This window comes from Anomaloglossus baeobatrachus, chromosome 4 (assembly GCF_048569485.1).
Source record: "Anomaloglossus baeobatrachus isolate aAnoBae1 chromosome 4, aAnoBae1.hap1, whole genome shotgun sequence".
NCBI classification, from domain to species: Eukaryota; Metazoa; Chordata; class Amphibia; order Anura; family Aromobatidae; genus Anomaloglossus; species Anomaloglossus baeobatrachus.
Window position 1 is genome coordinate 101,556,900 of NC_134356.1, and position 22,200 is coordinate 101,579,099.

Sequence of the window (22,200 nt, forward strand, 5' to 3'; positions counted from 1 at the left end):
ATTTGGACCTTGACAACAAACCCTTGTCCATTCCGGATTGAAGGAATGAAAGAAAAGTGGGTAAGGCAAACGGCCACGGAGGAAAACCGTTATCAGAGCACCAGGATAAGAAGATTTGCCAAGACCTGTAATAGATCTTGGCGGACGTTGGTTTCCTGGCCTGTCTCATGGTGGCAATGACATCCTGAGATAACCCTGAAGACGCTAGGAGCCAGGACTCAATGGCCACACAGTCAGGTTGAGGGCCACAGAATTCAGATGGAAAAACGGGCCTTGTGACAGCAAGTCTGGGCGGTCTGGAAGCGTCCACGGTTGACCCAACGTGAGATGCCACAGATCCGGGTACCACGACCGCCTCGGCCAGTCTGGAGCGACAAGAATGGCGCGACGGCAGTCGGACCTGATCTTGCGTAACACTCTGGGCAGCATCGCCAGAGGAGGAAACACATAAGGCAGTCGAAACTGCGACCAATCCTGAACTAACGCGTCCGCCGCCAGAGCTCTGTGATCCTGAGACCGAGCCATGAATGCCGGGACTTTGTGCCGTGACGCCATGAGATCGACGTCCGGCGTTCCCCAGCGGCGACATATCTCTCGAAACACTTCTGGGTGTAGAGACCATTCCCCCGCATTGTGCCGTGACGCCATGAGATCGACGTCCGGCGTTCCCCAGCGGCGACATATCTCTCGAAACACTTCTGGGTGTAGAGACCATTCCCCCGCATCCATGCCCTGACGACTGAGAAAATCTGCTTCCCAGTTTTCTACGCCCGGGATGTGAACTGCGGAGATGGTGGAGGCTGTGGCTTCCACCCACTGCAGAATCCGCCGGACTTCCTGGAAGGCTTGACGACTGCGAGTGCCGCCTTGGTGGTTGATGTATGCGACGGCAGTGGCGTTGTCCGACTGGATACGGATCTGCCTGCCCTCCAGCAACCGATGGAAAGCCAATAGGGCTAGATACACTGCCCTTATCTCCAGAACATTGATCTGAAGGGAAGACTATCTGAGTCCAGGTTCCCTGAGCCCTGTGGTGGAGAAAAACCGCTCCCCACCCTGACAGGCTCGCGTCCGTGGTGACCACAGCCCAGGTTGGGGGTAGGAAGGATTTTCCCTGCGATAGAGAATTGGGAAGGAGCCACCACTGAAGAGACGTCTTGGTTGCAAGGGAAAGAGAGACGTTCCTGTCGAGGGAAGCCGACCTCCTGTCCCATTTGCGGAGAATGTCCCATTGGAGTGGCCGCAGATGGAATTGCGCAAACGGCACTGCCTCCATCGCTGCCACCATCTTCCCCAGGAAGTGCATGAGGCGCCTTAAGGGGTGTGACTGACCCCGAAGAAGTGATTGCACCCCTGCCTGCAGAGAAAGCTGTTTGTCCCGCGGTAGCTTGACTACCGCTGACTGTGTATGAAACTCCATCCCGAGGTAAGTCAGTGATTGAGTCGGTGTTAACTTGGATTTCGGGAAGTTGATGATCCACCCGAACTGCTGGAGAGTCGCCAGAGCAACGGTAAGGCTGTGTTGACACGCCACCCGAGAAGGTGCCCTGACTAGGAGATCGTCTAAGTAGGGAATCACCGAGTGGCCCTGAGAGTGTAGGACCGCCACAACGGATGCCATGACTTTGGTGAAAACCCGTGGGGCTGTCGCCAAGCCGAAAGGCAATGCCACGAACTGAAGGTGTTCGTCCCCGATGGCGAAACGCAAGAAGCGTTGATGTTCGGGTGTGATCGGCACGTGGAGATAAGCATCCTTGATGTCGATCGATGCTAGGAAGTCTCCTTGTGACATCGAGGCGATGACCGAGCGGAGAGATTCCATCCGAAACCGTCTGGTTATCACATGTCTGTTGAGTAGTTTGAGGTCCAGAACGGGACGGAATGATCCGTCCTTTTTTGGCACCACGAACAAGTTGGAGTAAAAGCCGCGACCACGTTCCTGAAGGGGAACGGGGATCACAACTCCTTCTGTCTTCAGAGCGTCCACTGCCTGAAAAAGTGCGTCGGCCTGAGCAGGGGGCGGAGAGGTTCTGAAGAAACGAGCCGGAGGACGAGAGCTGAACTCTATCCTGTAACCGTGAGACAGAATGTCTCTCACCCATCGGTCTTGAACATGTGGCCACCAGGCGTCGCCAAAGCGGGAGAGCCTGCCACCGACCGAGGATGCGGCTCGGGGATGCAGAGAGTCATGAGGAGGTCGCCTTGGAGGCAGTGCCTCCTGCGGCCTTTTGGGGGCGTGACTTGGACCGCCACGCATAGGAGTTCCTCTGGCCTTTCTCCGGCCTGCTGGACGAAGAGAATTGGGGCTTGGCGGAGGGACGAAAGGACCGAAACCTCGATTGTATTTTCCGTTGCTGAGGTCTCTTAGGTTTGGACTGGGGTAAGGAGGAGTCCTTTCCCTTGGATTCCTTAATAATCTCATCCAATCGTTCGCCAAACAAGCGGTCGCCAGAAAACGGCAAACCGGTTAAGAACCTCTTGGAGGCAGAGTCTGCCTTCCATTCGCGCAGCCACATGGCCCTGCGGACTGCCACAGAGTTAGCGGATGCCACAGCTGTACGGCTAGCAGAGTCTAGGACTGCGTTCATGGCGTAGGAAGAAAAAGCTGACGCTTGAGAAGTCAAAGACGCAACTTGCGGAGCAGAATTACGTGTGACAGCATTAATCTCAGCCAGACAAGCTGAGATAGCTTGGAGTGCCCACACGGCTGCAAAGGCCGGGGCAAAAGACGCGCCCGTGGCTTCATAGATGGATTTCACCAGGAGCTCTATCTGCCTGTCAGTGGCATCCTTTAGCGATGAGCCATCTGCAACCGATACCACAGATCTAGCCGCCAATCTAGAGACTGGAGGATCCACCTTGGGACATTGAGCCCAACCCTTAACGACTTCAGAGGGGAAGGGATAACGCGTGTCAGTGAGGCGCTTAGTAAAGCGTTTGTCCGGAACCGCTCTGGGCTTCTGGACAGCATCTCTGAAGTTAGAGTGATCGAAAAACGCACTACGTGTACGTTTGGGGAACCGAAACTGGTGTTTCTCCTGCTGAGACGCAGACTCCTCTACAGTAGGAGGCGGGGGAGAGAGATCCAACACCTGGTTGATGGACGAGATAAGATCATTCACTAAGGCGTCCCCTTCAGGTGTATCAAGGTTAAGGGCGACGTCAGGGTCAGAGCCCTGAGCTGCGACGTCCGCCTCAAGCTGGGAACCCGAGCAGCGTGAAGAAGTCGGGGAAGATTCCCAGCGAGCCCGCTTAGTCTGTCTAGGACTGTGGTCCGGGCAGGAGTCCTCCACGTGAGACCTTGGGCCCAACCTGGGAGCGCGCTGCGGCGCGGACCGAGAGGGGCCTGGAGGCGACGATCCAACAGGGGCCGGGGCCTGTGTAAGGAACGGTCTGGACTGCAAAGCTTCTAGCAGCTTGGCAGACCATTTGTCCATAGACTGAGCCATGGATTGTGAAAGTGACTCAGAGTTTCTCAGCAAAAGAGGCGAACTCTGTCCCTGCCGCCTGGACATGGGGAGCAGGGGGGTCTACATGAGCCGAGGGGCCCACTAGTGACCGAGGCTCCGGCTGAGCAAGCGAAACAGGGGTCCAGCATTGCTCACAGTGAGGGTAGGTGGAACCAGCAGGTAACATAGCCCCACAAGAGGTACAGGCCGCAAAAAAACCCTGTGCCTTAACAGATTTGCTCCTTGTGGACGACATGCTGTTGTCTCCTAGGAGAATGATCACTGAGGGTATATGGGCAAAAAAAGGGTATACAGCCCGACCGAACAGAAATATATATATAAATACGTATCTATTCCGGCACCCTAGGGGGACCAGCACCGGGTGACCAGTGTGGCTTACCGACCGCTAAAAAGCGGAGTGTGTGTCCTCCAGATTCCCTGCCTTAGGTCCCCCGGAGCTGCAGAGCTCTTCACTGAGAATCCTCCACCGGCAGAATGCCAAAAAATGGTTGCCGGAGCTCTCAGGGGAGGAGTGGAGCCGTGGGCGGCGCCAGGAAAGTGCGGTAATCTGGGGTCCCCACAGTGATCAGTGAGGGGGGAGGAAACATACAGGATGCTTCGGCCCTCACATCCGACGTCAGGTCGGCAGTCCCGCGGGCGGGATTTTTGCGACTAGGCCGCGATGAAGCCGGGGACTAAATTTGAGACCGCACGCGACAAGCAGGCACGGTCGGCGCGGAAGTCCGCCGGCCTTCTCAATTCAGCAGCTGCCGCAGCGTCCGGGAAGAAGGTACGCTCCCTGCACAGTCCCCAATGGGGACACAGAGTACCTTAGAGTTGCAGGGCCCGGTCCCTGAGGTTGAATAGACTCCGGTCCGGCAGATTCCCACAGGGGCTGCGGAGGGAGCACGGTCCCAGTAAATGGATGACCGCTCAGGATCCCACTTCTCCCAGAGCCGCTAAGGGATGGTGAAGGAGACGGCATGAGGCTCCGGCCTTTGTACCCGCAATGGGTACCTCAACCTTAACAACACCGCCGACGGTGTGGGGTGAGAAGGGAACATGCCGGGGGCCCCCTGGGGGCCCTCTTTTCTTCCAACCGACATAACTAGTATGAGAATGCATGAGTGGATGTGTGCCTCCTTCCACACAAAGCATAAAACTGAGGAGCCTGTGATCCACGGGAGGGTGTATAGGCAGAGGGGAGGGGTTACACTTTTTAAAGTGTAATACTTTGTGTGGCCTCCGGAGGCAGAAGCTATACACCCAATTGTCTGGGTCTCCCAATGGAGCGACAAAGAAATACCAAGTTGAAGATGAAATGATCTCTAAAAGTTTACCCTGCATGGTTAGTACCTAGTAGCACCACCTTTGGCGGGTGTCACAGCTTGTAAGCGCGTTTTGTAGTCAGCCAAGAATCTTTCAATTCTTATTTGAGGGATTTTCATTCATTTTTCCTTAGAATAGCTTCCAGTTCTGTGAGATACCTTTGTGATCATTCATGCACTGCTCTTTTTATATCTAGCCACAGATTTTCAGATCAGGGCACTGAGGGCCATTGTGAAACCTTCAAGCTCCAGCACATATAGTGTTGAGAGTTAATAGGGCATTTTAGAGGCAGGTTTCCCAGCAGTGAAAAGAGATGGGTGGTACTGGCTGATCACATACATATCCCCACCCTGGTGCATGGTATGGCAGGTAGAAAGGAACCAGTTGTAATATTCAGCGTCTGTGTGGAGGAGTACAGACCTCCAGTGTTTGTCTTTGCTAAGGACTAAAAGCTGATTATCCATAGCGGGTGAACCCGTACTATTGTATGAACTATTTGTTTTAGGTTTTCACTTTGTGCCGGAAAAGGCTCTTTTTGATTTGTGAGGCCTAAGACACACTGCATGAAAATCGGACCGAGTGGAGTCTGATAAAACAACGCATTCCACTCGGACCAATATTAGCCTGTGTGTTAGCACCCATGAGCAATTATTTTCTTGGCCCCAATCGGACCGAGAAAACAAATCGCAGCATGCTGCTACTATAATGCGAGACTCTCTCGCACCCATCCAAGTCTATGGGGCGAGAGAAAGATCGCACTGCACTCGCGGTACACCGGAGTACCGCGAGTGCAGTGCGAGAATGGCAATACCCGGCTACGGAGGAGAGAAGGAGATAAATCCTTCCCTCTCCATCGCTGCTTTACACACAATGATATCGCTAGCGATCTGGTTAGCGATGTGACACGCCCAGATCGTTGTTACGATTTATCGAGATCGCTCATAGGTCGTTTTGTAGCGGTCACACGTACACATCTCACAAATAACGCTACATCGTTCAGCGTCATATTGTTTGACCAAGGCGGTCGTGTGGATGATGTTAGTCGTTGGCAGGGTGTCAAACGTAGCAATAGGTCTGCTGCGTTCCAAACGACGAATAATATTTTGAAACTGAACGACGTGTCAACGATCTTCACCCTATTTGCGATCGTTTGGAGTCGCACGTAGGTGTCACACACAACGACGTGGCTAACGATGACGGGAATGCGTCACGAAACCAGTGACCCTGACGACATATCGCCAGATATATCGTAGCGTCTAAAGCGGCCTTAAGGCTATGTTCACACATCAGTTTTTTGGCATCAGGCACAAGTGCCTGATGCAACGGATCCGGCGCAGAATATGCAAAAACTGATGCGCCGGATCTTTTTTTTTTTTACGGATCTGGTATACTGGTTCCTTCAAAAACGGATCCGGCGCATCAGTTCCATCCAGTTTTTTTTTTTGCTGGATCCGTTTTTTACAATATCCGGAGCGATACGTTTTTTTTTTCAGAGACAAAAAACGTTCAATGAGACATTCCATCCGGCCGCCGCATTGAGTAATTACGCCGGATCCGTCAAAAGCCGGATGCAATGCAAGGCCATCAGGCACAATCCAGCGCCAATACAAATAAAATGGGGATAAAACTGATCCGGCGCTGGATCAGTTTTCTTCCGGATTGTGCCGGATGGAAAAAAACTGATGTGTGAACGTAGCCTAAGCCTATCCTGTAGCTGCAGAGCAAGACCGCTGGGTTACTACTGGCATACAGCACAATAGTTACCTAGTATACAGCGACCTTGCTCTGCATCTGGAGCAGCCCTGCTTATCCCTACGCTGAGCACCTCCAGCGCAGGCGCAGACCGCTGGTCACATTCCCTTGAAAGACAAGCAGAGCCGAGGAGCTTGGGAATTCCCCTGGAAGTGACATCAGCTGGAGTCACCTCATCTGAGTGAGAGGTTCGCCCCAAGAATCTTCTCTTAATATATGACAATCATTTTTTGTCAAATTATTAATTATATCTGCTTTTAAAATTAAATAAAAAAAAAAAAAAAAATCAGGTTAAAGAGATCTTAATTTACAAAATTGTGTGCTACTGTAAATAAGACAGCCTAAAAATGAAGATTTGACAATATTTGTACAATTATTCAGTTACTACAACCCAATGGATCACAGCAATCCTTACCTTATCAGTTATTGTTGCAATGTATCTCATGCACTCAATATCAGATGGAAACTGATTCACTTCCTTCACCAAGAACTGGACAACTTTTATATGACCCTATAAAAGAGAAAAAAAACAAACCTGTGAATCTGGAAATAAAAAATAATCATAAACTATCTGAATCCTGTACAGTCTCCCAATAGGAGGATCCATTTATAACGCTGAGCACTTGGTGAACACTCCGCCCATGCCCCATGAGCCATCATTGCAGGTTGCTGACTGACACGAGACGTCACTAAATGTACACAATATTTTTTTTTAACAATTAAAGCTGGAAAAAAAACCTTTTTTTCTCAATCCAATTACTTAAAGCACCACTCCAGCATTGTTTTCATCAGCACTGGAGTGGTGTTTCAAATCTAAGTCCCCTGCCCCAGTATTATAATCGCCCGCTGGTGTCTTCACCTTTATTGGCATCGTTCTGGTCCCACAGCGCCATAATGTGTTGTGCCTGTAACTTCAAATTGGCCGGTAGTTAGAAGTTACATTACAAATGCTCAATACAAGACAGAGCCAAAACAATGTGTGCTCCATGAAACACAGGAGCTGCCAGCAGGTCACAAAGTGCCAGAGACCGACCAGAGCCATGCTGGAAACAAATGAAGATACCGGAGGTGCAGTATAAGGCCATGTCCACACGTTGAGTATTTGGTGAGTTTTTTTGCCTCAATATTGGTAAGCCAAAACCAGGAGTGGGTATGAAATGCAGAAGTGGTGTCGTGTTTCTATTATACTTTTCCTCTGATTGTTCCACTCCTGGTTTTGTCTTACCAATACTGGAGGTAAAAAAAACCCTCAAAATACTCAACATGTACCACATGGCCTAAGAAAAAAAACCTCTAGTAATGCTTTAATTTTCCTTACATAATTACTGAGAATAGTGGGGACTAGGCAGGCAGAAATATGTCCTACAACAGAGATTACAAAGAGGATGAGCCAAATAAGCCAAACAGGTCAGTAAATAGCCGTTGGCTGAAGACTCATTCAGCCAACTCACCTGACGTCTGAGTAAAACCTGAAAAAGTTTGGCCAATTTTTAAAATTGGGTGAGCGGGGAGAAATGTCATCACTGGGAGAACAAATGGATAGTCCTACTCAACTAGCCCATCAACAAAACATCAAGGTAGTCGGCTGACCCACCACCAGTTCCTTAACTTTAAAAAGGGGTAGTCCGTGAGATCATGTATTTCAATGAACATTGTCTAAATCTGAAGGCTGATATACCTCTTAATGTCCTTGCTGTATGATGTTACAGATAGTAACTGTCACATAAGACAGCACTGCTATTACCCTATGAGTGCACAGCCTCCCTTCTGGAATGGTACGTCACAAACGAGGAGGCATGGCTTACTTATAAACTTCTAGGCAGCCCACTGATCAGGACTCCTCACAGGCTGGGATCGATGTTCCCACCCTCTAACTCCTCGAGGTCTGGTACTGTTGTGCTTCAAATGTCACATAGGTAGTGTGAAGTCGCACAGCACGAGCATGTATAATGACATGGCTAGTGCTAAGATTCCCCCTGCTCCTCCACGTATCCCTCACCCATTCCCCTGCACCTCCTCTGTACTCTTTGAAATCACACATACAAGCTTTGAAGATTTTTTTTTTGTGTATGTTTGTTAACATGCAGCAAAGCAAGGAAATATACCCCATCGGCTGTATAAAAAAAATAAATAAATTGTGAACTTACATTTCGTGACCCTCACTTTAACCCCTTCACGACCTTGGACGGATCTATCCGTCCAGGATCGTGTCCCGTTAAGCCCCGCCCCCTGCCGCGGGCAGGCGGCGTGGATCGGCCCACATATCAGCTGTTTTCAACAGCTGACATGTGTGCCTCCTAGCCGCGGGTGGAATCGCTTCCACCCGCGGCCATTAACCCCTTAAATCTTGCTGCCAAAGTCTGGCAGCAAGATTTAAATGCGCGCGGCCATGTTTGTTACTTACCGCCGCCCCCACCGGAAGTCACGTGTGTTATCACGTGACTATCGGTGGTTGCCATCGTAGCACAGGGTCATGTGATGACGCCTGCTGCTATGATGTTTCACTTTCGTTTTCCCTCGGCCGAGAGCAGAGGGAAAACCAAAGTGACTGAATCTGCTGTTTACAGCTGTATTGCTGTGATCAGCAGATAGCGATCAGCGATCGGATTGCTGATTGCTATAGCCACCTAGGGGAACTAGTAAAATAAAAAAAAAAAAGTAAAAAAAGTTTTAGAAAATAAAAAAAATTGAAAATTAAAGGGTTAAAAAATAAATAAATACACACATTTGATATCGCCGCGTTCAGAAATGCCCGATCAAAATATAAAATCAATTAATCTGATTGGTAAACGGCGTAGTGGCAAAAAAATTCCAAACGCCAAAATTACGTTTTTTGGTCGCCGCAAGTTTTACGCAAAATGCAATAACAGGCGATCAAAACGTAGCATCTGCGCAAAAATGGTACCATTATAAACGTCAGCTCGATACGCAAAAAATAAGCCATCACTGAGCCATAGATCCCAAAAAATAAGAACGCTACGTGTTTCGGAAAATGGCGCAAAACGTGCGCCACTTTTATTGGACAAACTTGTGAATTTTTTTTTAACCCCTTATATAAAAGTAAACCTATACATGTTTGGTGTCTACAAACTCGCACCGACCTGAGGCATCACATAGATACATCAGTTTTATCATAAAGTGAACACGGTGAATAAAATATCCCAAAAACCATTGTACGATCCCACTTTTTTTGCAATTTTTCCGCACTTGGAATTTTTTTGCCGTTTTCCAGTACACTATATGGTAAAACTTATGATTTCATTTAAAAGTACAACTCGTCCCGCAAAAAACAAGCCCTCATATGGCAAGATTGACGGAATAATAAAAAAGTTACGGCTCTCGGGAGAAAAGGAGCAAAAAACAAAAACGCAAAAACGGAAAGTGCCCGGGGGCTGAAGTGGTTAAACACATGCCCAAGTGCTAAACAGTAAGAAAAAATATTTTACCTTCCGAAATGCTGACATTAAAGGAGTTATTTTACGATTATCGGCAGCATCAACTTCAGCACCGGCATGAACAAGAAGTTGAACAATGTCAAAATGGCCTCCATTAGCTGCAAGCCAAGTAGGCGTGTTCCCCTTCTTATTTCTCACGTCAATATGTGAACCTCTGAAATAAAGAAGTGGGGAAAAAATTAGGCATACTAGATTTGGCAGGGGAAAAAATTACTAGATAAGTACAACCATCTGAAGAATGGACATAAGCATTTCAACAGTTCTGAATGCTATAATCATCTACCAACAATGAATAAGCAACTTCAAGGTGGAGGTGGGGGTGGGGGTGCTGGACCAGAAACAGAACCAGTCTATGTAGACTACCTGGCAGTGGGTTTATTGGAGGGGATGTTAAAAGGTATGTGAACTCAAATTATGTCTACACGAAGTGGACCATGTCCAGATGCAACAGAGAGGTCCAAAAATAATTGCATCCACTATGCATTAACATTCGTATCATATTCTTCCAGTGAATTTTTTTTTCCTTTTCAGAACCATTTGGCAATGACCACATCAATTGTTGAAAGCTACAAGATGGGGACAAGGATGGGCAGATTACTACAGGAGGACAAGGATGGGCAGATTATTTCAGGAAGAGGACAAAGGATGGGCATATTACTGAAGGATGGAACAAAAGTTTTCTGAGTACCTCCTCTACGTGTCTTGCAGGGTGTATTACAGCCTCATCCTAATTTTGGCAGCCTGTGTGCTTAGTGCATAGGTTTTAGGAGTCTAGCAGTCCCACTACCTAACAATTTTACCATAATATGTATAAAGCCCTGTGTAATACAGGGAGTATCTGAGTCCCTCTTCCTTATAATTTTTGCCAGTTCATGCATTGTCTGCATAGGCTTTGCGAGCTTCAGAGTTCCTCCTTCATAAATTAAATAGGATGTGTGACACATGTCACACACACACACACACACACACACACACACACACACACACATAAGGTGGTAAAAATACATTTAACTGTGATTGCCTGTAGGTATAGTTTTATCTCCCCCTCTACTATGTCATCTACTGTAGTCATAGGAGACAGGAAAATAAGGTGACAGATGGACTGGCAAATAAGGGGTGGAGGAAGCTTACCCCCCCTTTTAATTTTGCCTTACATACAGGGCTTTATACAGGAAAGAATCTTTCCTAACTTTTTCGTGTAAAATCCATTTTATATGGTTTTATTGTCAGTCCGTAAAAAAGTGGGAGTATTCTCTGTACCAAATCTGCAAGTCACAAAATGAGCAAGGTGTGCCTGACACTTCAGGAGTCTCATGGACTTTGCTGGCATCAGGATTCCCTTTAACTTGTGACAAATCTGCACTCAAAAACGTATCTAAAAATGCTAAATGTGCACACAGCAGAATATTTAACAATAGACAACATTGTCCTAGCAGTGACCTGGGAGATGTGACCAGGCGTCTTCCCAATTCCCCATTTAGAGTGCTGTATCCATCCATTTCAGTGATTTTCCTGCCCCCCCCCCTAGGGTGAGGTGGGGGGGAGGGGTCCCCAGAATAATGCTTAAGTTTCTCCTTGACTTCCAGTATACTAGTTACTAGAATCGAGCCCGTCCGATAGTCTAACCAACTTTGAGTACTAGCATTTTAGTGAGCACTCACCACTAGTAATTCCCCAAAAATGTCTGATAATCCACCTAGAAATGTATGAATACATTTTCAATTTCCAGCCAAGTATTGGGGGCTGATTGGACAGTATCAGTGTCTGTATGAGCATGCATCTAACAAGGGGAATTGTAAAGATGTGACTGTTGAGGAATACCACAAAAGTTTACATGATGCTGAGTTATTTCACGGGGTAGTATTACTGCAACTAACATGTCAGGAGAATTGATAGGTGCTCTTTAACCCCTTCAGCCCCAAGCCTATTTTGACCCTAAATACCAGGCCATTTTTTGCAATTCTGACCAGTGTCACTTTATGAGGTTATAACTCTGGAACGCTTCAATGGATCCCGGTGATTCTGAGATTGTTTTTTCGTGACATATTGGGCTTCATGTTAGTGGTAAATTTAGGCCGATATTTTTTGTGTTTCTTTGTGAAAAAAACCCAGAAATTTCGCAAAAATTTTGAAAATTTTGTAATTTTTGAACTTTGAATTTTTATGCTCTAAAATCAACGAGACATATGACACAAAATAATTAATAAATAACATTTCCCACATGTCTACTTTACATCAGAACAATTTTGGGGGAAAAAAAAAATAAAAAAAAATAAATTAAGGAAGTTATAGGGGTTCAAAGTTTATGAGCAATTTCTCATTTTTACAACAAAATTTACAAAGCCACTTTTTTTTAGGGACCACATCACATTTGAAGCGATTTTGAAAGGTCTACATGACACAAAACACCCATAAGTGACACCATTCCAAAAACGGCACCCCTCAGGCTACTCAAAACCACATTCAACAAGGTTATTAACCCTTCTGGTGCTTCACAGTAGCTAAAGCAATGTGGAAGGAAAAAATGAACATTTTACTTTTTGCAACAAAAATGTTAATTTAGCCTCAAATATTGCATTTCACAAGGGTAGGAGGATTAAATGAATCCCCAAAATTTGTTGGGCAATTTCTTATGAGCACGCAGATACCTCATATGTGGCGAAAAACCACTGTTTGGGCGCACGGCAGGACTCGGAAGCGAAGGAGCGTCATTTGACTTTTTGAACAGAAAATTAGCTGGAATCATTAGCCGCACCATGTTGCGTTTGGAGAGCCCCTGAGGTGCCGAAACAGTGGAGCTCCCCCACATGTGACCCCATTTTGGAAACTAGAACCCTCATGGAATTTATCTAGATGTTTATTGAGCACTTTGATCCTCTGGGGGCTTCACAAAAGTTAATAGAGTTGAGCCGTGAAAATAAAAAAAAAAAATTTTTTTTTTTTTAACCACAAAATTGTTACTTCAACCAGGTAGCTTTTTGTTTTCACAAGGGTATCAGGAAAAATTGCACCATAAAATGTATAGTGCAATTTCTCCTGAGTACACAGATACCTCATATGTGGTGGAAATCAAATGTTTGGGCGCACAGCAGGGCTTGGAATGCAAGGAGCGTCATTTGACTTTTCAAACGCAAAATTGTTTGGGATAATTAGCGTATTCCATGTTGTGTTTGGAGAGCCCCTGAGGTGCCGAAACAGTGGAGCTCCCCCACATGTGACCCCATTTTGGAAACTAGACCCCCCAGGCATAGAAAAATAAAACAGGGCGCACGCACGAATGTTCTGCAAAAAAAAAGGGGGGGGGGGGGGGCACCTAGGTGGGATGGAAAAAAGTCCTGTCCAAAGTAGAGTACGACTGCAGGACGCTTGCTGATCAGGTACCTAATTGTTCAAGTTTTTTTTGTTTTTTTTTTTTTAATTTGGGGTGCACAAAAAAAAGCAAAAACTAGAGCAACAATTACGTACCTGATCAGCCAATCACGTAGCTGATCAGCACTTGGCGGCAAGCGGGTGGGGGAGGAGGGGGGCAAGGGAGATGTGATTGGGGATAGTTAGAAAAGAGCCACGAACAATACTTACAGGATGGATCAGAACAGCGGCAGATGGGGGGGGGGGCGGCAGATGGGGGGGTGGGCAGCGGCATATAAAGGGAGCATCTGTGATTGTGAGACGGAGGCGGCTGGGATAGGGTGGAGGCAGCTGGGATAGGGTGGGGGCGGATGGGAGAGGGCGCAGTGGATGCAGGAGCGGCAGAGGATGGGGTGAAGGGGGGATGGGGGGGATGGGGAGTGGGAGGTGAGATTGGGGATAGTTACCTTACAGGATGGATCTAGGCAGCAGGCTCACAGGAGATGAAGGAGGCAGCAGATCGGGGAGGATGAGAGGTGGGAGAGGGAGCGCAGCGCAGATCACGGGGGTGAGAGGTGGCGGGAGAGCGGACAGCACAGATCACGGGGGTGAGAGGTGGCGGGAGAGCGGACAGCACACATCACGGGGGTGAGAGGTGGCGGGAGAGCGGACAGCACACATCACGGGGGTGAGAGGTGGCGGGAGAGCGGACAGCACACATCACGGGGGTGAGAGGTGGCGGGAGAGCGGACAGCACACATCACGGGGGTGAGAGGTGGCGGGAGAGCGGACAGCACACATCACGGGGGTGAGAGGTGGCGGGAGAGCGGACAGCACACATCACGGGGGTGAGAGGTGGCGGGAGAGCGGACAGCACACATCACGGGGGTGAGAGGTGGCGGGAGAGCGGACAGCACACATCACGGGGGTGAGAGGTGGCGGGAGAGCGGACAGCACACATCACGGGGGTGAGAGGTGGCGGGAGAGCGGACAGCACACATCACGGGGGTGAGAGGTGGCGGGAGAGCGGACAGCACACATCACGGGGGTGAGAGGTGGCGGGAGAGCGGACATCACGGGGGTGAGAGGTGGCGGGAGAGCGGACATCACGGGGGTGAGAGGTGGCGGGAGAGCGGACATCACGGGGGTGAGAGGTGGCGGGAGAGCGGACAGCACACATCACGGGGGTGAGAGGTGGCGGGAGAGCGGACAGCACACATCACGGGGGTGGGAGGTGGCGGGAGAGCGGACAGCACACATCACGGGGGTGAGAGGTGGCGGGAGAGCGGACAGCACACATCACGGGGGTGAGAGGTGGCGGGAGAGCGGACAGCACACATCACGGGGGTGAGAGGTGGCGGGAGAGCGGACAGCACACATCACGGGGGTGAGAGGTGGCGGGAGAGCGGACAGCACACATCACGGGGGTGAGAGGTGGCGGGAGAGCGGACAGCACACATCACGGGGGTGAGAGGTGGCGGGAGAGCGGACAGCACACATCACGGGGGTGAGAGGTGGCGGGAGAGCGGACAGCACACATCACGGGGGTGAGAGGTGGCGGGAGAGCGGACAGCACACATCACGGGGGTGAGAGGTGGCGGGAGAGCGGACAGCACACATCACGGGGGTGAGAGGTGGCGGGAGAGCGGACAGCACACATCACGGGGGTGAGAGGTGGCGGGAGAGCGGACAGCACACATCACGGGGGTGAGAGGTGGCGGGAGAGCGGACAGCACACATCACGGGGGTGAGAGGTGGCGGGAGAGCGGGGAGCACACATCACGGGGGTGAGAGGTGGCGGGAGCACACATCACGGGGGTGAGAGGTGGCGGGAGCACACATCACGGGGGTGAGAGGTGGCGGGAGCACACATCACGGGGGTGAGAGGTGGCGGGAGCACACATCACGGGGGTGAGAGGTGGCGGGAGCACACATCACGGGGGTGAGAGGTGGCGGGAGCACACATCACGGGGGTGAGAGGTGGCGGGAGCACACATCACGGGGGTGAGAGGTGGCGGGAGCACACATCACGGGGGTGAGAGGTGGCGGGAGCACACATCACGGGGGTGAGAGGTGGCGGGAGCACACATCACGGGGGTGACAGGGGAGGGAGCACACATCACGGGAGTGACAGGGGAGGGAGCACACATCACGGGGGTGACAGGGGAGGGAGCACACATCACGGGGGTGACAGGGGAGGGAGCACACATCACGGGGGTGACAGGGGAGGGAGCACACATCACGGGGGTGACAGGGGAGGGAGCACACATCACGGGGGTGACAGGGGAGGGAGCACACATCACGGGGGTGACAGGGGAGGGAGCACACATCACGGGGGTGACAGGGGAGGGGGCGCCAGCCGATCACGAGGGGGAGTGGCGGGCAGCGCATAACGGAGGAGAGGGGGCACGTAGCGCATAACGGAGGAGAGGGGGCGCGCAGCGCATAACGGAGGAGAGGGGGCGCGCAGCGCATAACGGAGGAGAGGGGGCACGCAGCGCATAACGGAGGAGAGGGGGCACGCAGCGCATAACGGAGGAGAGGGGGCGCGCAGCCGATCACGAGGGGGAGGGGCCGGGCAGCAGATCGGGGAGAGCGGTGACACTGTGGCAGACGGAGGAGGGCAGCAGCGGATCAGGAGGGGTGGGGGTGCGGGCAGCAGATCACGAGGGGTGGGGGTGCGGGCAGCACATCGGGGAGACAGGTGGCAGATCGCGGAGGACAGCGGCGGATCGGGAGGTGTGGGGGTGCGGGCAGCAGATACGAGGGGTGGGGGTGCGGGCAGCAGATCGGGAGACAGGTGGCAGATCGCGGAGGGTTGCGGCGGATCGGGAGGTGTGGGGGTGAGGGTGCGGGCAGCAGATACGAGGGGTGGGGGTGCGGGCAGCAGATCGGGAGACAGGTGGCAGATCACGGAGGGCAGCGGCGGATCGGGAGGTGTGAGGGTGCGGGCAGCAGATCGGGAGACAGGTGGCAGATAGCGGAGGGCAGCGGCGGATCGGGAGGTGTGGGGGTGAGGGTGCGGGCAGTAGATCGGGGAGACAGGTGGCAGATAGCGGAGGACGGCGGCGGATCGGGAGGCTTTTCGCCGGTTTCATACAGTGCAATGGCGGCGCGGCAACTTCCGGGTCCCATGCTCCGGTTACATAACAGCATGGGACCGGAGCTTGTCGCCCTGCCATTGCACTGTATACACTCACTGTGCTGGCGTGCTGCAGGGAGGACAAGTGACGGTGACGGGGGCGGTCACCGGCAACAGGTTCATGGCGATTGGAGAGATCGGTCACAAGGCCGATCTCTTTAATCAGAGCTGCTGGAACTGGGGAGGGTGATCCAGTGAGGTCACCCAGCTCCAGCCAATGGCCAGCTACAGCTGCACTGGTCAGGGCTGGATTTCAATGTTTCAGTCATTTTAAATGGCTGGAACATTACAGTGGCTGTGACTGGTTGAGCGGCGTTCGTCAGCCAATCACAGCCTCCGTAGGTCCGGGGAGGAGGCACCACCCCTCCTGAGATCAGGTACAGGTCCCCTCCTCCCCGAATCTGCGGTTTATGCTAACTTTTCGCAGTCACCGGAGGCTCCGGTGCCGCGATTACGCCATGACGGAAAGATCCGTCCTTGGTTGTTAAGGCCCAGGGCACCATGACGGATCTTTCAGTCCATGGTCGTGAAGGGGTTAAAGGGAATGTGTCATGTTAAAATAGCATCTGATCTACAGGCCAGGTGTTCTATAGAAGGAGCAGCTGCTGAACAGAATAATTACATTTTTGTGGGGAAAATTTCAATTGTTCATCCCTGACATTTGTATGCGTGAGTCCAATGGGTGGTCCCACTTAATGATTGACAGTTTTCTTTGTATGACTGTGCATGCAATCATTTAATAGGACAGCCTATTGGTCTTTCATACAAATCAGCAGAGGTGTCAATGGATAAAGTACAAGTCATACTGATTTTTTTTCCCCATCATACATACCTTTTTGCTTAGATTCTCTATACCATGCCGTGTAAAGATCAGACTGCATGTACAACATGACCGATTCCCTTAAAGTAGAAGCTTTATTTTCATTCAGTAACTTACCGATTAATAAGAAGCTCACAGAATTTGTAATGTCCCTTATCTGCAGCTATAGTCAGAGCAGTATCTCTGGATGAAGGCACAGGTGGAGAGTTGACATCAGCTGCTTTGTCCAATAGTACTCTGCCCACCTCAGCATAGCCTCCAGAAGCAGCTTCCATCAAAGGAGTCAGGCCCGTCTATTACAAAATAAAATAAAGTTTAGAAGGGACCAGTCGATAGACTAACATTAAGAATATGGAAGGAATTGGTAGGGTTTGGCTTAGCAGCCCGTAGTCACCTCACAAATTGTATTATAAGTGGAATGGAACCAAAATAGTAACATTTTGAATGTTCAAGCTGTAGTTTGTATATCCGTCATGAAGAGATGAGCGGACCCGTGGCAGTTCGGTGGCTTCAGCTGGACTTTGTGTCTCAAACCGAACTTTAGATAAACTTGACCTGAACCCCCATCTCTGCTAATATTGGGCAATTCGGGTTCCCTCCCACATGCAGCCAGCTACAAAACACTTCTGGAGGAGGGTGGGATGAGTTTTTTTTTTTAGTTTGGTGCACACTACTGCCAATTGCACTGTTACCCCCCAGTGTGAGCAGGGCTGTGGAATCGGTAAACCAAACCTTCAACTCAGACTCCGACTCCTCAATTTCTCTTGCACCAACTCAGACTCAGACTCCTACATATGTTGCTTATAGTTAGGTGAAAAATTTATTGTAGTACATGAACATGTGTATGTGAACATCAGACATTCAATAATTTTTATGATACAATAATCAAGATATTTGGATAGAACATAAAATATATTTATTGGAATACAACTGTAGAACACAAAAAGCTTTACACATATATAATATATATATATATATATATATATATATATATATATATATATATATATATATATATATATATATATATATATATATATATATATATATATATAAAGTTTGTGTTCTACAGTTGTATTCCAATAAATATATTATGTTCTATCCAAATATCTTGATTATTGTATCATAAAAATTATTAAATGTCTGATGTTCACATTGTACTACAATACATTTTTCACTTAAATATAAGCATTATACTAAATATTTAGTAAAATATTCAGCACATTCTGCATTGCACTACTGTCCCCAATTTATTATATATTTTAGGAGTCATTGCATTTTATACCGACTCCGACTCCACCAAAATGAGCTCCGACTCAGACTCCAAGACTCCGACTCCACAGCCCTGAGTGTGAGCCTTTCAAATACTACAAGCGGCTCGCACTGGGCTGAGCACAGAGAGTACCAGAGCACAACAATAATCAAGCAAGGGGTCTTCATACGTAAAGCACCCCAACTCTTGTTTTTTTAAGTCTGTTTAGTACGAATAGCAAACCTTGGGTCCGCTAATCACTAATAATGACTAGTAACCTGCAGACATAAGATAAATGTGCAGAGTAACAGCGTTATTAAGGTACTTGGCCACTTTACTCAAAGTGTGCCACCTGGAAAGAAAATTAAAGGTTCTTTCAATCATTGCTCACTATACTGTGACAAGTGGCTGTAAGCACATCAAACCCTGCTGCCAGGAGGAAATTAACTTTAATTCTCCCCAGCAATGTTCCTGTTTCAGTCAATGTTAGGTATATTGAGAGTAGAAGCTGTAGTCATGCCACCCGCACTGACTGACAGCCGCTCAGCATTAGAACCAGCTGTCAGTCAGTGCGGTGACTGAACCCGCGCCAGTTCCACCTCCACGACTGAAACCAATGAGGATTAAAGTAAATCTGCTCCCAGAAGTGGGGTTTAACATGCAGACACCAGGCAGGTTCAGAATGTTAATAACCTGCAGATTAACACCATATCTGCAGGTTAATAGCATGTTCTCGAAGTGATAAGTTTCCTTTAATATATAATGTTCATTTTTAAAAATACTCTGTATGGAATCCTTTGCAGGCAATGACTGTCTGAAGTCAGGAAGCAATGGACATCACCAAACACTAGGTTTCCTCCTTTGTGATGCTTTGCTGGCCTTTACTGCAGCTGACTTCAGTTGTTGTCACCACCTCCATGTTTTACAGAGGATGTGATATACTTTAAATCATAAGGCATTCGAAGCCTTGCATATAATTTATTCTGCTCATGATTCTTCTACAGGTTGATCTTCGTTTCAGATGCCCAAAGAACATTTTTCCAGAACTAGTCTGGCTTCTTTAGAGGTTTATTTTTTTTAGTTTCATCTGGCCTATTTTTAAGGCTGATTGTAGTGCCTGTTTCCCTCGTGTATAAGTACTCCGCAGCGTCCTAGCGCCATGTCCCTGCTCCCTCCTCTTTGCTACAAAGCCATCTTCGTGCTGCATGGTCCGCTACACTCCTACATTGCAGTCCAAGAGCAGTGCAGTTCCCAGGCTCGTCCCTCCCTCAGATACCCATGAGTGTTGGTCCTCAGCTCCTGCATAAGCCACAGACTGTGCATAATGCGCATGGTATCCTGGTCTCCAGCCTTGGGGGCACACGCGTATGCTTTCTGTCCCTTTAACCTGAAGCATGCGCACCTTGCTAAGGTGTCCCCAGACTATCACTGTGAGAAACTAAGTACTTAAGGCTACCTCCCCTGATGGGCGCGGCCAGAGCAATGCATTAGAATTCAGAACCTAGCTGTATGTTGGTTTTGTCTCTCTGCTCTGGTCTGCAAGCCTCCAGCAGCAGTCCTGCATGAAACCAGTTCAGCTCTGCTGTGTCTGTCCTGTCTGTTCCCTGGACCTGTCCTGTCTGTTCCCTGGTACCAGCTTGTATCCTGCGCTTGTGTGTGTATATGCCTGCATCTGTCATCCTGTTTACCTCAGCCGTCCCGGCTGCAACCCATATCAGATATCCTGTGCCTGATGTTCCATACTTTGTGATCCGTGCCTGATGACCAGAGTTCCTCAAGATATCCTGTCCCGGTTGCCCCTGTATCCAATGTCCATTGCCTAGTGACCCAAGCCTGATGAACCGTGACAGAAGTTCTGCACCTGTCTGTAACCATTCTGCATGTTCTCTTCCAGACTGGGTTGCTGTTCTGCTGTTTGTCCTGCCAGCTCAGTTTGTCCTGTCTGTGCCTGTTCTGTCTGTTGTCTAAACCCAATCCGGCTGTCTCCCTGCAACACTCCCGATTACTGCCCTAGGAGTGGCACCTGGCGTACTGCCTCATGGCGGGTGCGTAGTTAAGCCCCTTTCACGAAAGGGCAAGCCTGGATTCTCCCTGTGATCCAGTGGGTCCACTCCCGCTTGCCACCTTCACCAGCGGTGAGCATTACACTGTTTAATGTTTCGCACCTTGTGTTGAACCCTCTGTATTTGTGCTCATGAAATCTTATCCTTATGATACTGAAACACCTAAATCCTGGGGAGTGTTCTTCATTTCAATGGATGTTATGAAGGAGCTTTTATTCACCATGGAAAGGATTCTGCAATCATCTACCACTATCGTCTTCCGTGGACGTCCAGGCCTTTTTGAGTTTCCAAGCTCAGTAATTAGCTTTTTTTTTTTTTGTTTTTGCAGAATGTAACAAATTTGGCCACTTTTTGTTGTTGATTCAAAGGAACAGTTACCAAATGCCACACCTGGAATGAGCTCCAGACCTTTTACTTGCTTAATTGATGGATAATTGAGGAAAAAAGTCCTTGCAGCCCATTAAAGAACATCTGAGATAACTGTTAAATTACTTGTGGTACCTTGAAAAACGGGCAGCTATATATTAAAAGAAGGGAATTTTGTTACTTACCGTAAATTCCTTTTCTTCTAGCTCTTATTGGGAGACCCAGACGATTGGGTGTATAGCACTGCCTCCGGAGGCCACACAAAGCAATTACACTAAAAAGTGTAAGGCCCCTCCCCTTCTGGCTATACACCCCCAGTGGGATCACTGGCTCACCAGTTTTAGTGCAAAAGCAAGAAGGAGGAAAGCCAATAACTGGTTTAAACAAATTCTCTCCGAGTAACCTCGGAGAACTGAAAACCGTTCAACATGAACAACATGTGTACCCGCAAACAAACCAAAAATCCCGAAGGACAACAGGGCGGCTGCTGGGTCTCCCAATAAGAGCTAGAAGAAAAGGAATTTACGGTAAGTAACAAAATTCCCTTCTTCTTCAGCGCTCTATTGGGAGACCCAGACGATTGGGACGTCCAAAAGCTGTCCCTGGGTGGGTAAAGAAATACCTCATGTTAGAGCTGCAAGACAGCCCTCCCCTATGGGGAGGCAACTGCCGCCTGCAGGACTCTTCTACCTAGGCTGGCGTCCGCCGAAGCATAGGTATGCACCTGATAATGTTTGGTGAAAGTGTGCAGACTCGACCAGGTGGCACACCTGTTGAGCCGTAGCCTGGTGTCGTAATGCCCAGGATGCACCCACGGCTCTGGTAGAATGGGCCTTCAGCCCTGATGGAACCGGAAGCCCAGCAGAACGGTAGGCTTCAAGAATTGGTTCTTTGATCCATCGAGCCAGGGTGGCCTTAGAAGCCTGCGACCCTTTGCGCTGACCAGCGACAAGGACAAAGAGTGCATCCGAACGGCGCAAGGGCGCCGTGCGGGAGATGTAGATTCTGAGTGCTCTCACCAGATCTAACAAATGTAAATCTTTCTCATACCGATGAACTGCATGAGGACAAAACGAAGGCAAAGAGATATCCTGATTAAGATGAAAAGAGGATACCACCTTCGGGAGAAACTCCTGAATGGGGCGCAGCACAACCTTGTCCTGGTGGAAGACCAGGAAGGGAGCCTTGGATGATAGTGCTGCCAGCTCAGACACTCTCCGAAGA

General features: G+C 49.3%; 1 protein-coding gene across 1 annotated transcript in view; it reads right to left on the reverse strand.

The window, feature by feature from the left end:
* LOC142303259 (ankyrin repeat and KH domain-containing protein 1-like) overlaps positions 1 to 22,200 on the reverse strand; it is a 255,586-nt gene that overhangs the window by 57,089 nt on the left and 176,297 nt on the right. Inside the window, exons 21-23 of the mRNA XM_075344493.1 lie at positions 17,413 to 17,588; positions 9,977 to 10,139; positions 6,946 to 7,041 (exon numbers count right to left, since the gene is read on the reverse strand). Of these exons, the coding sequence (XP_075200608.1) occupies positions 6,946 to 7,041; positions 9,977 to 10,139; positions 17,413 to 17,588 (435 nt within the window). The remainder of the gene's footprint in view (positions 1 to 6,945; positions 7,042 to 9,976; positions 10,140 to 17,412; positions 17,589 to 22,200) is intronic.